The sequence below is a fragment of the Mirounga angustirostris genome, unplaced genomic scaffold, assembly GCF_029215605.1.
Source record: "Mirounga angustirostris isolate CCGP_5_RB_7025 unplaced genomic scaffold, mMirAng1.0.hap1 SCAF_10, whole genome shotgun sequence".
In the NCBI taxonomy this organism is placed as follows: Eukaryota; Metazoa; Chordata; class Mammalia; order Carnivora; family Phocidae; genus Mirounga; species Mirounga angustirostris.
The window spans coordinates 120,897,901-120,912,265 of NW_026991718.1; the positions used below are offsets into that span (position 1 = coordinate 120,897,901).

At 44.7% G+C, this 14,365-nt stretch overlaps 1 protein-coding gene across 1 annotated transcript in view; it reads right to left on the reverse strand.

Annotated features, from left to right (window-relative positions):
• Positions 1-14,365, reverse strand: part of PTPRT (protein tyrosine phosphatase receptor type T) — a 748,756-nt gene that overhangs the window by 170,548 nt on the left and 563,843 nt on the right. Inside the window, exon 12 of the mRNA XM_064571786.1 lies at positions 10,715-10,850. Coding sequence (XP_064427856.1) covers positions 10,715-10,850 — 136 coding nt within the window. The remainder of the gene's footprint in view (positions 1-10,714; positions 10,851-14,365) is intronic.

Here is a 14,365-nt window from a genome sequence, read left to right on the forward strand (position 1 = left end):
GAACTAGGTCATTAGTTTTCAAATTGTGTTTGTAGGATCCTGGGGGTTCTGTACAGTAGCCTCACTGAAATGGGAGAGAGGGAAACTGAGCAGGTAGGACTGCTGGTCCCCCACCATCCACAAAAGCCAGCACTTCTCTATTTTTTTCTATTTTATAAACTGAAGTTGCATTTAAAATTTCACATGACTAAGAATTCCACTCTCCAAAATGAAAAATCACTACCTGAAATCTCTTTCCAAGATGTCCCTTCTAGCTCTTGGCTTCTGAACAATAAAAAACTCAAATAAGTCCACGATATTCCTTTTGTTATAACTTTTTGTATTCTGTAGGAAAAAATAGGAATGCTTTTATCTTACAGACTTAGCCACACTGACAATAACAGATACATTTGTGGATTGAGAAAAATTGCTGATAATTAAGGTCCCCAAATATCCATCTGAATAGGCAAGAATAGTTCCCTTCCCTCTAGAGTTATTTGGTTAATTGCAACTGTTATCCCAGTTGCTTGGCTCAGGAATATGCAGTCTTTATATCTGTAGCGTGGGAACATGTCCTCAGAGCCTCAAATTTCTCCCTCTTGAGTAGGAAAGTAGCCAAAGTCCCCTAGGCAGGGCCACCTCTAGGCTTTCTCTTATTCATCAGGAGAGCCCAACCTCTAGCTCCAGAAGGAAAGTGATTCTGAGAGCTAAGAAGTTATGGCAGAAAGGAAGCCCCATGTATACTTGGGAAGCTGAGCCAGGGAAAATAAGCCACAGTGCAGAAAGATCTGGTCACTCATAAAACCGTTCAACATCTTGGGTCAAAGGAACAGCAGCCCTAGGTGATGAAAGGGGTGAGGAATGCCCTGCTCTAATGGGTGGGAGATGGAAGAGCCCACGCAAGTCACCATATCCCCCTTGCCAACCATACAGGTTCACACTGTACGGAAACCATTCCTCTCCTTCATGGCTGGCTCTGTAGTCCTGTGCCTAGAAATGTGATTCCTTGGGGAAGAAAGCTAGGGTTCCATTTTATGAAGACTTACAGCTACCTATGTTCTCCATATTGTCAAGAAAAGTGGCTGAGATTTGAGAGGACAGGGTTCTGATCTCAGCTCTTTCACTTGCTCACTGTTACATCCTGGGCAAGTCAGTTCCTCCCTCCAGACTGCTGTTTCCTGATCCATGTGCCAAGGTGAATGGCATGGATGACTGCCAGCCTAAACAGCTTTGAGGAGTGGAAATATGTCTTTGTGTCCCAGCACCACCACTTGCTAACTGCATGGCTTTGAATAAGTCACTGAGTATCTCTGAGTCTCAGTCTCTCCACATCAAGGTTGGGGGCAATAATTATCTATTACCAAGAGTCATTGTGGGCATTAACATTAATCTAAGTTGTATTCAAATTGTATGTGATATATGATATATAATAAAGTATATTAAGTAAATCATATTAATCTAAACACCTGACATTCGTAGTCCTCAACAAAGGGGAGTTCATGTCCCTGCCTCACCTACAGATATAAGGTTTACTGCTTCTCACTCTGGTGACCAGGAACAAAGTGTTCACCTCTACAGGAATGTTAAAAATCATAATAAAATAAGAAAAGATACTTATGGAGCACTTACTATGTATCAGACATTGTCCTAGGCTCTCATACGTTAACTCATGTATTCCTCACAACCACCCTGACAGATGGTATTATTATCATCCCCACTTCACAGAGGAAGAAATTGAGGCAAAGAAGCTTTATGTAATTTGCCTAAGATCAAGCAGCTAGTAACCAGATTTGATAGCAACATGGCTCTAAAGTTTGTGTTCTGGACCACTAGCAGGTGCTGTCCATGAAGAGGTAAGAAAGCAGATGTATTTTTTTTTATTCTTATTCTTTTTCTTTTTTATTCTTCCCCATACATTACATCATTAGTTTTAGATGTAGTGTTCCATGATTCATCGTTTGTGCATAACACCCAGTGCTCCATGCAGAATGTGCCCTCCTCAATACCCATCACCAAAGCAGATGTATGTTGAGCAACACAGTGGGTCTGGCATTGAGATGACACATGCTTTAAATCTTTTAATCCTCCCTACCACCCTATGGAGCAAGCATTATTGTTCTCATTTTTGGTTGAGGAATCTGAGGCTCTAAGAAGTCACTAGGTCTATTGCCTTGTGTAGTTTTGAACCACCAACTGCAAGGCCTCCATCCTGAGCCAGATGTCCTCGCCATCAACAGCCCCAGGCTGCACTCAATATTCTGTACCTTCTGGCTTTTCTGCTTTTAACCTTCAGGATTCACCTCTGCCAGGCCACCTCCTCATGACAACATACTTCCTTACTTTCAAACCACCTCTTCCAAGTAGCTTTTCTGAGTTATCCTGGTTGTCACCAAAAGCCAGGTGCTATCCTGACCCAGCTTCAAGTCAACTCCAGAAGAACAGCAACTGGCAAGCTTCTATTAACTGAGTAGCTTTTCCCAATTATATTGCAAAGTGTTCCAGGGCAAGGATTACAATCTTTACTGTGTGGCCACAAGACAGTATACGTGTGTGTTTTCTCTCAGGCTTGAAGAAGATTTACTGAACGTTTAAATTTACAAGGATACAGTGATATTGCAAGTAACAGATTGCCTGAGACCAAAAATCTTGAGCAGGAAGACAGCTGTGCTTAGAAAAAAACAAAAAACTCCAAACTTAATAAATCACATACTGCAGAATCTTCTTTTCAGCTGGCTAACAAGGCTGACTCGAGGTACAGCTTTCCTTTGTTCCATACTACTTAAACAGGACTAAGTTATCTATTTAACTATCTGTTTGACCATCTACCCATCCATCTAGTTCATAAACCCACCCGTCCACTCTTCTATCCATCCATGCATTCATCTATGCATGCATCCAACCATCCATCCCTCCATCCATCTAACCATCCATCCACCTACCCACTTAGCAATTTATCCACCCACTTATTCATCTAGCCTATAAACCCACACACTCATCTACCCTTTCATCCAACAATCCATCCATCATTCACTCATCCATCTTTCCATCATCAATTCAGCAAACATTTCTTAAGAGCCTACTATATGCCTGTCCCTGCCAAGTTCCAGAGATAGAAAGACAAATGAGATCTTGATCCAGCCCAAATGTCTGATGAGAGAGCCAGATAAGAAACTTGTAAAACAAAGAGTAATAAGAGTTACCACTTAAACAGCAGGACATCACTTACGTGTCAGGTACTGTGCTAATACAACATGTAGACTACTTTATTTAGTCCTCTGTAGCATTATTATCCTTGTTTTATGGATGAGGAAAGTGAAGCTCAGAGAGGTTAAACAACTTACTCAAATTTATATAGTTGGTAAGTGGCTGGCATGAATGAGAATCCAAGCAGTCTGACTCTAGAAGCCTGCATTAATAATCACTATGCTATACTGTCTTCTGGAGTGATAAGTGGCATGAAGCAGCAACACAGGGAGCAGTGGGACCATATCCAGGGGTAAGGGTGGGGAGGGGGTACAGATAAGGTGGCCTAGAGTCTGTGATGCTTGAGTTGTAAAGTCAAGGAGCGTCTAGATGGATGGAGGAGGAAGGGTACTTCCAGGCAGATGGAACTATCTATAAAATGGGTGGGTCAGTTAGCAAGGTGAGAATGTCAAAATATTGGCAGGGCCTAGTTCCCAAGGAGCTGAAGGACCTTAGTCTCAATACCACAGCTCATAGGGAGACCCCAAAGAGCCAGTGGCCAAATATTTTTCTAGATGAATTATTCTGGCAGGAGTGTGAGAAGAAAGTTGGAGGGAAGAGGGATTGGGGTCATGAATGCTACTGCAGAAGTCCAAGCAAGAGATGTTGAGGGCCTATCTCATAATGGCCATGGGGAAGGAAAAGTGAATGTGAAAGGTGAGTCAGTAGGCGATTAAATGGGAGCATGCTGAGGAGGACCTCCAAGGTTCTAGTTTGAGTGACTACCTGAATAAGTGCAAACAGAAGGATTCACTTTTCAGTGTGTGGAGCAAGGAGCTATTTAGAATGGGGTAGACAAAACAGCCAGCATGACACACTTAATTTGGGCTGCTTTCCCACCTCAATAAACCACTGAAAATTATGTCATACAATTCAGCATCTCAGTAAGTCCTGTTTTATATTTCATTCAGGCTAGATGGTGTTTAAGAGTGTGGCATCCATTATCAGATTGGCCAAGTCTGAGACCCAGCTCTGCCACTTATTAGCTATGTGACTTGGGGCAATTTCTTTAAATTCCACATTTTGGTTTTGTGATCTGTAGCACACTATAATCTCATAGTACTACTGTCTCTTTTGGCTGACACAGAAGTTCCCTTTTCCTATTGCCTCACTTTTCCAATCCTGAATAGACAGTATGTTCCCTGAAGGCTCAGACCATGCTGTATCTTTCCCATGCTGACCTTTCAGCCTCACATCCTCACCACAGGACTGGTGTACTCTTGATGTTCCATGTTGATATTTGGGTCTGTGTTCTGAGTGAAGTTTTCATGCCCAAGAGACAGAGTTAATCCTGGGCCCCATCTGTTCTAATTTCACTGGGCTCCTCCATTCAACATGCTTTTAGGGAATCCCCAGTATCCACATGGCACGTTTGTGATAAGGATGAATCAGAATAGGCAGCTGATGGTCTAGTGGAGAAGATAAGATATGAATACAAATGACAAATATAACAGGGATATACCATGGATCCTAATAGAGGGGATCCAGATGGTGAAGGGATTGTGTCTGGATTGGAGGTCAGGGAGGGTTTACTGGAGAAAGATGGCTTTTGAATTAGACCTTAAACAGGGGTAGAATCTGGTCCCATGGAATGGAGGAACACAGGCATTGAATGAGGAGGAGATTTCACAAGCAAAGGTATAGGAATGGAGTAAGACCATCAGGAAATCTGCCAGAATTACTGTGAGCAGGAGGATGGCATAGCTTGACACAACTCTGCAGATGACCTAAAACATATGCTTCTTTTCTCATCTCTACTCCATGAACTATTGTTATAAGGGAGGAGAAGCCATCAAGGGATTTTCGACAGCAGGTTTGGGAGTACAAGTTTCATTCCTGAACCATCACTCTGGCTGCACTGTGGAGGGTGGGTAGGAGGGGTGGGGCTGGGGAGGAGACTCATGCAATAGAGCTACAGAGGTCTGCACTAGGGAAGGAGCAGTGGAGGGAGTGAGGGGAGGATGTGACCCAAGAGAAGGTAAAGACTCAGTTTCAGAAGTATCAGGGTGATACAACCCCATCAATTTGACTGATGGAATGAGAGGTAGTACCTGTCACTAAGATGGGGACACAGGATCATGAGCAGATTGGTAGGCAGGTGATGATTGGGGCTTTGACCATGAAAACCTCGAGGGATTTTCAAGGCAGATATCCAGAGGCAGGTGATACAGGGCAGTGAAGCTCTGTTGAGAAAAGGCGAAAGCAGAAGATCCTGCCCTCCTGGGCCATTTCCATCTCAAGGCCAGCAAAACTACACCCACAGTGTGGATGCATCCACACCTGAAGACCTGGGCATATGACACAGTGGCTGCATGCAGGGAGTGTCACTGAGTCTTCCTGGGGTCTGGGGTTTGTGGGAAGACTCAAGGAAGAGGGAACAGTTGGGAGTCCTACTTGGAGGAACTTGGGCTGAGGGTTAGCGATTGGCAGGAGGCTTGTAGGTGAAGACAAATGTCCAACAGTTGCTCCAGGGCACTAGTGTGCACAAAAGCAGAGAAGAGCAGCAAAGGATACCTGAACCTGGGTTGCCTGTTTCCTATTCCAGGATTCACGTATTTCCTACTAGTCTCCATAGACTGACAGAATAGAAGTTATGAGCATTCAGTTAACTCTCTGGAATCACAGAGCCTGGGTTTGTGTTTTGATTCTCCAAGGTCATGGGCAAATTGTAAACCTTTTTGAACTTCAGTTTCCTCTTCTCAAAACAACAACAACAACAACAAACACACAAAAAACCCCCCACAGGAGTACAACGTCCTACCCTATTACAATTACCTGTAGTATTAAAATCAGAATATGGGGGCCATTTAAATGGAAAATGTACAAATATGTTAGAATGTGTGTACTGATTGTAGCACCGCCCTTAGCATATTAGCAATGGGTTTGGAGCTGGCTTGGTCAGTTGATGGTCACGTGAGAGATGAATGCCCCTGTTGACATTATGCTTTATGATCTCTTAGGCAGGTACAGGAAATAAAGCCTGTCCCAACCATTAGCTCACTTGATCTTCAGAACAACCCCATGGGATTAGCTGCATCTCACAGGTGAAAAAGCAAGAGGCTGAGCTTTGTTGTTTCTGCAAGGCTAACAGAAAATAAATGGGACTGTAGAGATGTGGACCCAGTTTTTCTGCTTCCCTTTCCACAGCAAAAAGATGTCTATACCTATTAGACTGGGAGCTCCTAGGGCAGACCCAAGTCACAGATAATCAAAGTACACCAAGAGATGCACATTTTTCTCAAAGTAGGCTATCATATCTCAAAGTCAAGACACTCCAAATTCATTCTTAGAAAAGTTACTATTTGGACAAAGCATGGTTGGCAGAAGATCAAGGCTGGACCAAGAAAAGCTGGGCAGGGGGAGGAAGAGGGGAGATAGAGGTGGCTAGAACCATGGGTAGGGACTGACTTCAAAAAGGTCTCCCTAAAAGTTGTTCAGTTTCCATTTGAAAAGTAAAAAGGAATGGAAAGGTTAATGTAGGATCCAGACAAGTCTTGGGGTACACATCTACCAAAGAATCCTGCTTCATAGCTCCAGTGTTTCCCCGTGCAAAAGTAAATGACTATGCCTTAAGCCTTGGAGGACCATGCTCAGACTTCAGCAAGTGTGTCCCAAGGATTAAACTGGGACTATGTGAAGCCTGTGGGCATGCACACATACATGCATATCGCCAAAACAAACATTAAAATGTAGAACTTCCCATATGTGAGTGGCTAATAAACACCTTCAAACACCAAGGGTAAGGCACTGAGGCTTGAGCTTTCCACCTTTCTTTTCATTGATGGCACCCACAGCCCTATAGTAGTAAGCCAAGGGACCACACCTAGCAACATATTCCTTTGGGAGAGGATGTCCAGCAATTCTAGAGGGAGGAGGCCAGGGAAGAAGATGACCGGGATTGTAGTAATGACAGTCTCTCTCTATTTCAAAACTCAACAGGGTGAGTGAAAAGGAGGTATGTTCTATTACATAATGGCACAAAGAGACCCATTCTAGAACATTTTGAGGTCCAGATGTGATCAAGAGAACCAGGAGTAAAGGATGGAGCCATTATCCAGCCAATATTCAATATCCCAGTTAAGAACTGTATCAGGGAGGAGCTCCAGGTTGCTTTCTTTTTTTTTTTTTTAAGATTTTATTTATTTATTTGAGAGAGAGAGAATGAGAGAGAGAGAGCACATGAGAGGGGGAGGATCAGAGGGAGAAGCAGACTCCCCGCCAAGCAGGGAGCCTGATGTGGGACTAGATCCAGGGACTCCAGGATCATGACCTGAGCTGAAGGCAGTTGCTTAACCAACTGAGCCCCCCAGGTTCCCCCCAGGTTGCTTTCTTAAAATGCTCATGTAACCCTTTGTATCTCCATGTAGTTCTGATCCTGCATTGGCCTGAATTCAAAGAAGCCCTCTCCAAACAGCCAAAGGTACTACGCAAAATCTTCAACTTGTATTTTTGGCAAATCCTGTTTGAATCACCCACCGACATTTCACATCCCCTTCTGCAACCTTACATTTCTCAATACCCCCTTCATCCATTACAAAACAACCAAGCAACAACAACAAAACAATTGATTTAGCTTCTTTCATTAAGTCTTTCCCTTGGTCCTCTGTATCTCTAGCCTATTCTCCATAGCTTTCTAGTTCAGTATCACCAAAGGAAACATCTAACAGCAAGAGAAAGACCCTCATCAGAGAGCCACAAGGAAGCCCCAAGGCCAATGATGATGAACACTGCAGGGAGAATCGAGGGACATCTTATGTGTATTGAAACATCTGGCTGTGCTTTGGGGAAATTTTTGAGCCAGGTGAATCCCTTAGGATTCAAGTCAGTGGAGGGGGGTGCATCAGGCATGTGACTTCTGAGAGTTCCTGCATCCAGGAATTAACTCTAGGTCACACTGGGATACTGAAGAGATGCTGACACCAGGATATGAGTTGTGATGATCTGCCTATTATTTAGGGGTTTCTTTTCCTTTAATATCTCTTCCTTTTAGGTAGCTGCAGACAACATTCAGGCCAGCAGTAAGTTAGTGACAGACTCAATTGAACAGTGAAGCTTTCCCCATACTTCTATAAGGGGCTGGAGTCAGAAGAGCTAAGGGAGCTCACCAAATGCTTCACTGTCCTTCGGGGGCATCTCTCAACATCAGAAGACACTAGGCTACTGGAAAGAGCGCAGACCTATATTTATGTTCTCTTTTTCTCTTATTTCCTTGCCCTGCACCCATCTGTAAATTATTACTCTCAGCTTTTCCCTTTCTCTTTTTTCCAAAAGATACTGTGTATGCAAACAGTGATTAGTCCCTGCCCCTGCCCACCCCCTTTGATGCCACAACATCTCAAATTTGCCTCTTGGGGACAAACGGTGATCATGTGACTCCTCTTGGTTGGGTCTGATGGACGGTTTTGATACAGGTGAGCAATGATGAAGATACACAGTAGAGGTTAAAACCACACAAAGGACTCACTTTATACTTGTTCCCACCCTGGAAACAGAAAGCCCTTTCCTCCCTCCCGAAAAGTCACACATTGCAGAAATAGCTGTAGAGAAGGAAGTGAAATTTCTTCACAAGCTCACAGATGATGGTGACGTGGGTTAAGCCAGGCTTTAGAAAGAGCAAAATTGGAAGAGCTTATCTGACTTACAAATCAGTGGCAAAGAATGAGAACATTTCAGGTCTATCAGAGGATATGCGATTCTATTAAATTGGTTACTTTTTCCAGGTAGACAATCCCAAACTCCCACCTCTGCCTCTAATGCGTCTGAGACTCTAAGAAACATGTCAGCAATCTTACACGTGCTTACTGCCTCCAGAGAAACCAGACTTCATGTTTGACTTCACCTAATAGCAGCTGACTGATTACTAAGACCTATAATATGGTCTTAGGGATGATGAGGATATGACAATGCGGTGCTGTCCTTAGTGCTTCGGGGGTTCTTGTTCCCTGATATTAATGTCATACCTTCCCTTTCCCCTCTCCCACCAGAAAATCAGTAGCTGGGTAAGAACCTTAACTCTCCCGTCATTCTATTGAGAGCCTGAGGAAAGGAGTGATCCTGTTAGACAAAGGATATCAAGAAAGGACAAGGTCCTACCAATAAGATATCCTGGCCAGAGGGAGGACTAGCTGATTCAGAACAGAGTCATGAAAGACACAGGGATATTCTGGTGCCAAAATAGCTAAGAGAAGGCTGACTGCATGCATAGTGGGAACCCCAGTATTTCTGACTCACTGAACACTGGAAAGGGGGATTTAAAAAAAAATCAAAAACTTTCTGCATTTATACTCATGGGACTCCTTAGGTAGAAGCTGGAATTTGTCTTTAGGACATTCTGTCTCTTTGCTATGGTGGGAAACAAATTTCATGAGCACTTTTTGCTTCACAGAGGGAAGCAAGTCCCTGGGTCCTTGTTATGGGGCTTGCCCTAAACTCTGTGAATGACCAAACAAGCAGAGCTTCAGGCTAGGTGTTAAGTGGTTTGTTTAATGATGTAAAATTATCTTCAAGTTGGGGGCAAGTCATGCTGCAGCATATAATATACAATGTAGATGAATGTTTTGTTTGCTCTGGCTGACTAGGGGAGTGGGAAGGAGGAGACCAAGACTGGGACTGCCATGTTGAAATTGAGAAGACAGGGAGGTGGGTGGTAGGTATGGAAACATGGTGCCAGCCCAGGGGTCAAGGAGAGGTGAGCCCTGGGACTCCCTCTTTGGAGGAATAACCTTGATCCTGGGACAGTGACAGCTGATACGCATCAGCTTTCTTAGATGAATGGTTCCTTTCCCTCTCCGCAATTCCCTTGTGAATGTCTGATAAACAAAAGATGTCAGTGCAGCAAATCTTGGGGATGTGGGGATAAGGAGGAGTCTGTACCCTGGTTTTCATGAGAAATTCAACAGGCAGTAACTGTGTTAGTGGACCCAGGAAGACATCTTGTTGAGAAATAACAAGCAGCAACAATCCAGCTGGGATGATATTATCAGACATAGAGTAGGAAGGAACCTTCCTTTGGGACTACAGCACCACAGGAGGCTTTATCTCTGCCACGCTGGGGTCAGCTTGGGATACTGCTGGTAGACCAAGGAGAAATCAGGGTGAGTGAAGGCAAAAAGGGTGAAGCATTATTTTCCTCCATCTGTATTTCTGGGGCTCCCCAGTAATCATGATGAGACTTGATCAGTTATAACAGAGCAGTTAACTCTGAGAAGACTCATGACCTGGAATCCCATGGCACATCAGGGTGGCCCAACCGTAGGAGGGATCACTGGCTCTGTAGGAAACCACTGCTCTCTGGGTCACTTGCCAAACAGGCAGCACACACCTTTCAGACGCCAACACAATGAGCCACAACTGGCTCAAGTATTTCAGGACTTGAACACTCATAAAAGAAGGTCCCTGCTTGGAAGTGATCAGCGGAACAAGGACCTGGCCACACGGCAGTATTGGGCCAGGTGGGGTCAGCAGAGTCTGAAGGGCAGCACCGGACACTCACCTCCTTTTGATGGTGAGCATGACGCCCAGAAGAATGATGATGAACATGAGGAGGCCAGCAATCACACCGGCCATCTTCACGGTATTGTCCACCTGCTTCTCTGGCTCTACAGTGTTAGAATTCTGAGTGGAGGCACCTTCGAGGGGAAAGAAGAAAGATGTTGAAAAGGCTCATACACATGACTAGAAAACAATTATAATGACAACAGCTTCCATTTATTGAGTGCTGACTATGTGCCAGGTACTGTGCTAAGAGCATTACACACAGTGTCCCATCTAATCTTTTTGAGGGTTAGTCCCTTGTGATGTTGATTATTATACCTTTTTTTTTTCAGATGAAGAAACTGAGGTGCAGAGAAATGAAATGAGTGGTCCAAGGTTGCACAACTGCTGGGTTGGGGCATTCTTATCCTCCAGTGAAATCAAGTGGAAGGTTTTATCTCCCACACTGATTTGTCCCTGGGATCAAACCATGGATCTGTAGTTCGATTTTTGAGTTCATGGAATTATCCCAAGCCCTACTTTATTCTTTTTGGTAAGTGGTGAAAACAACAGCTTTGTTGTTAAGGTAACACGATTAAAATCACTGGATTTTTAAAGGTACAAACATAAAGATTTTGTTTTGTGCCTTATATGAAACAAATGGTGTGGCAGAAATGTAGTACATTGAAGGAACTGCCTGGGGTTCGGAAAACACATGCAACTAACTCCATTTCTGGAATTTAATGCTGATGCTACGTGCTCTGCCAGGTACTAACTTGTTGATTCAACTCTAGGTAGCCAAAAAATGCCTCTGCCTGGACTCTTCAGGCAATGGACCAGGGGTCAGAGGCCACTTCTCATTCCAGACACCTATATGAACACTCCTGGAGAGTGGCCCAGGGATTACCAGCACCCTGAGTGAATTCCTTCCTGCTCCTGTTCATATTCCCAATGGTGCCATGTTTGTGTGGGGCAGCCTAAATCCACAGAATCCTCTCCCTGACACATCTCTACTCTGCCTCCTCAACACCAGCTCATCTTTCATCAGTGACTGCATCTCCTCTGGTGGCCTGTACCCCTGGGACAGTTCCTCCTTCTTCACTAAATTCTAACCCCCTGTAACACTTGGCTCACACCTCAATATACAGATATTATTAGTTATTTGTTTCTCCATCTGTCTCCTCCAGTGGTCTGTAAGCTCCTTGGGTGGGGGGAGATTATACCTCCTTTATCTTCGTTTCCTCTTGGTAGCACTGAGCCTGGCTTGTAATAGGTATTCCCTTAATGTTTGTGATTGTTCAACGTTTAGCTGAAGGGGTGACATCTATGCCCACACACATTTGTTCTCATGGAACCAAATTGAATTTCTCCATTTTCAGCCATGTGTTCACAGGACTCAGCTGAATTGAAGGGATGCTAATGCCCATAAGCTATGATTCTGATTCCCCAAAGTCACTGATTTTTAAGAACAGCCCTCCAGCACAAGGATGCATCCCTTCTTCTTATTGTGTCAAGTGTTTTCCTGGAGCACAGCACATTCCCCAAACTGTCTTGTAACTGGGACAAGCTGGGTTTACTTAGTCTAGTCTCCCCAGTGGGAATGACCAGTCTCCAAGAACAGGGAGTGCGTGTCCTCATCTCTCTGTCAGTGTCTCTCACACAGGCTGTCCTTCTCCTCCTCCTGTTGATTGGACTGTTGAGTGGACTGCAATTGTTTGCTTCACTCATTCATTCACTTACTACTGAGCACCCATGTGTCAAACGATGCTATCTATTGAATGGGATGAGAGATCCTTCTCCCGGATGGACTCATGAATATGGGATTTTATTCAGTTCCCTTCACCAGCTAAAGGCAAGACCAGCTCATCAAATCCCAGGGCTGCCTGAGCAACCTCTACTCATCTACAGCCCAGAGAGTTCATAGGGGGAGTTAGCCAACCACCTCTTTGGCAGGGCTGGTCTCATATCCCAGAATGGGGGCAGGTTCCAAGGAGCCCCCACATAGCCTCCATTTCCCAGTTTGGAGCCATGATTTTTGAGATGGTGGCTAGTCCACTGCGTACCAAACATCAGGGAAACTGAACACCCCAGATAACAATTTCCTCAATTGTATCAGAATCTTTTTATTTGGATTTGGAGGAAGGAAATTGGCTCGGGAGCATTCACTGGCATAGCTAAACTTTATTTAGTGCCTGCTCTGAGATCCTATTCTAGAGACCAGTGGTACAAGGGCAAAGGAGCCCTGGAGAGGATCCTATTACCTTAGGAACACTGTTGCTGGCTTGGCTTAAAGAGATTCACACATCATTCCTTTGGTAAATAATCACAAGCACTCACTATATGCCAGGCATTCAGTGATACAGTGGTGAGCAAAACAGGCACAGTTCCTGCCCTCAAAGAACCTACCATGAGTGGTGGGGCGGTGGGGGGGGGGGGGGGGGGGCTCGGGAGATAGAATTAATGAACCATGAATTGGTAACAGTAAGCTTTCAAATCTGTTAATGATGAGACAAGAGAGGCATGTGGCACTTGGAAATCACATAAGAGGGGAATGAAATCACTAGTGGGAAGATGTGGCCAATGGGGTGAGCTCCGAGGGACGACGGACTATAACCAGTTAGAGAACACTACAAGAGCCTGTGGGAGCAGCAGAAGGAACAGCACTATGTGATGGGGCAAGGAGCCTGGAGCATTCAAGAAATGAAAGAAACAGTGTAATGAGGGTGAGAAAGCAGAGCTAGCATGGTAAGAGAGAAGCTGGAGAGCACAGCTGGGGCCCGTCCACACAGGGCATCAGAGGCCACAATGAAAGCTTCTGTTCTTTACCCCGAGAAACCCAGACATTTAAGTGTTGTTCATGGAGCAATAATATGCTCAGATTTGCTTTTCTAACAGATCATTCCAGCTTCAGCATAGAGCCAAAGTGGCTTGGAGAGACGAATTTGGAAACCATGGTAGGCGTCCAGGTGGGAGATGATAGTTGTGTGGACTTAGGTGATGGCGGTGGAGATAGAAAAAAAGAGATGATTACTTGAAATGCATATAAATAAAACCTGTTGATGGGATGGATGCAGAGAGTGAGGGAGAAAGATGTCAAGGATGTCCACAAGTCTTTGGTTTCCTTTTTTTTTTTTTTTTTTAAGATTTGAGAAAGAGAGAGAGACTCTGTGTGTGTGTGTGTGCATGCAAGTGCAAGTGCATGTGTAGGGGAAAGGCAGAGGGGGAGGGAGGGAGAGTCCTCAGCAGACTCCCTGCTGGTCATGGAGCCCAACATGGAGCTCAATCTCATGACCCTGAGATCACAACCTGAGACGGAACCAGGAGTTGGATGCTTAACCAACTATGCCACCCATGCACCCCAAGTCTTTGGTTTTCATAACAAGGTGGATGATGGTGCTGCTTATGGGTTCAAGAAACAATAGAATGAGTACAGCTGTAGAGAGAAAATGGGTGTTTGGGGGGCAATCTGAACTAGAGATATACTCTAGAAAAGGAGGCAGTTAAAAATGCAGGTCTGGGGCGCCTGGGTGGCTCAGTTGGTTGAGCGACTGCCTTCGGCTCAGGTCATGATCCTGGAGTCCCTGGATCGAGTCCCGCATCGGGCTCCCTGCTTGGCGAGGAGCCTGCTTCTCCCTCTAACCCTCCCCCCTCTCATGTACTCTCTCTCGCT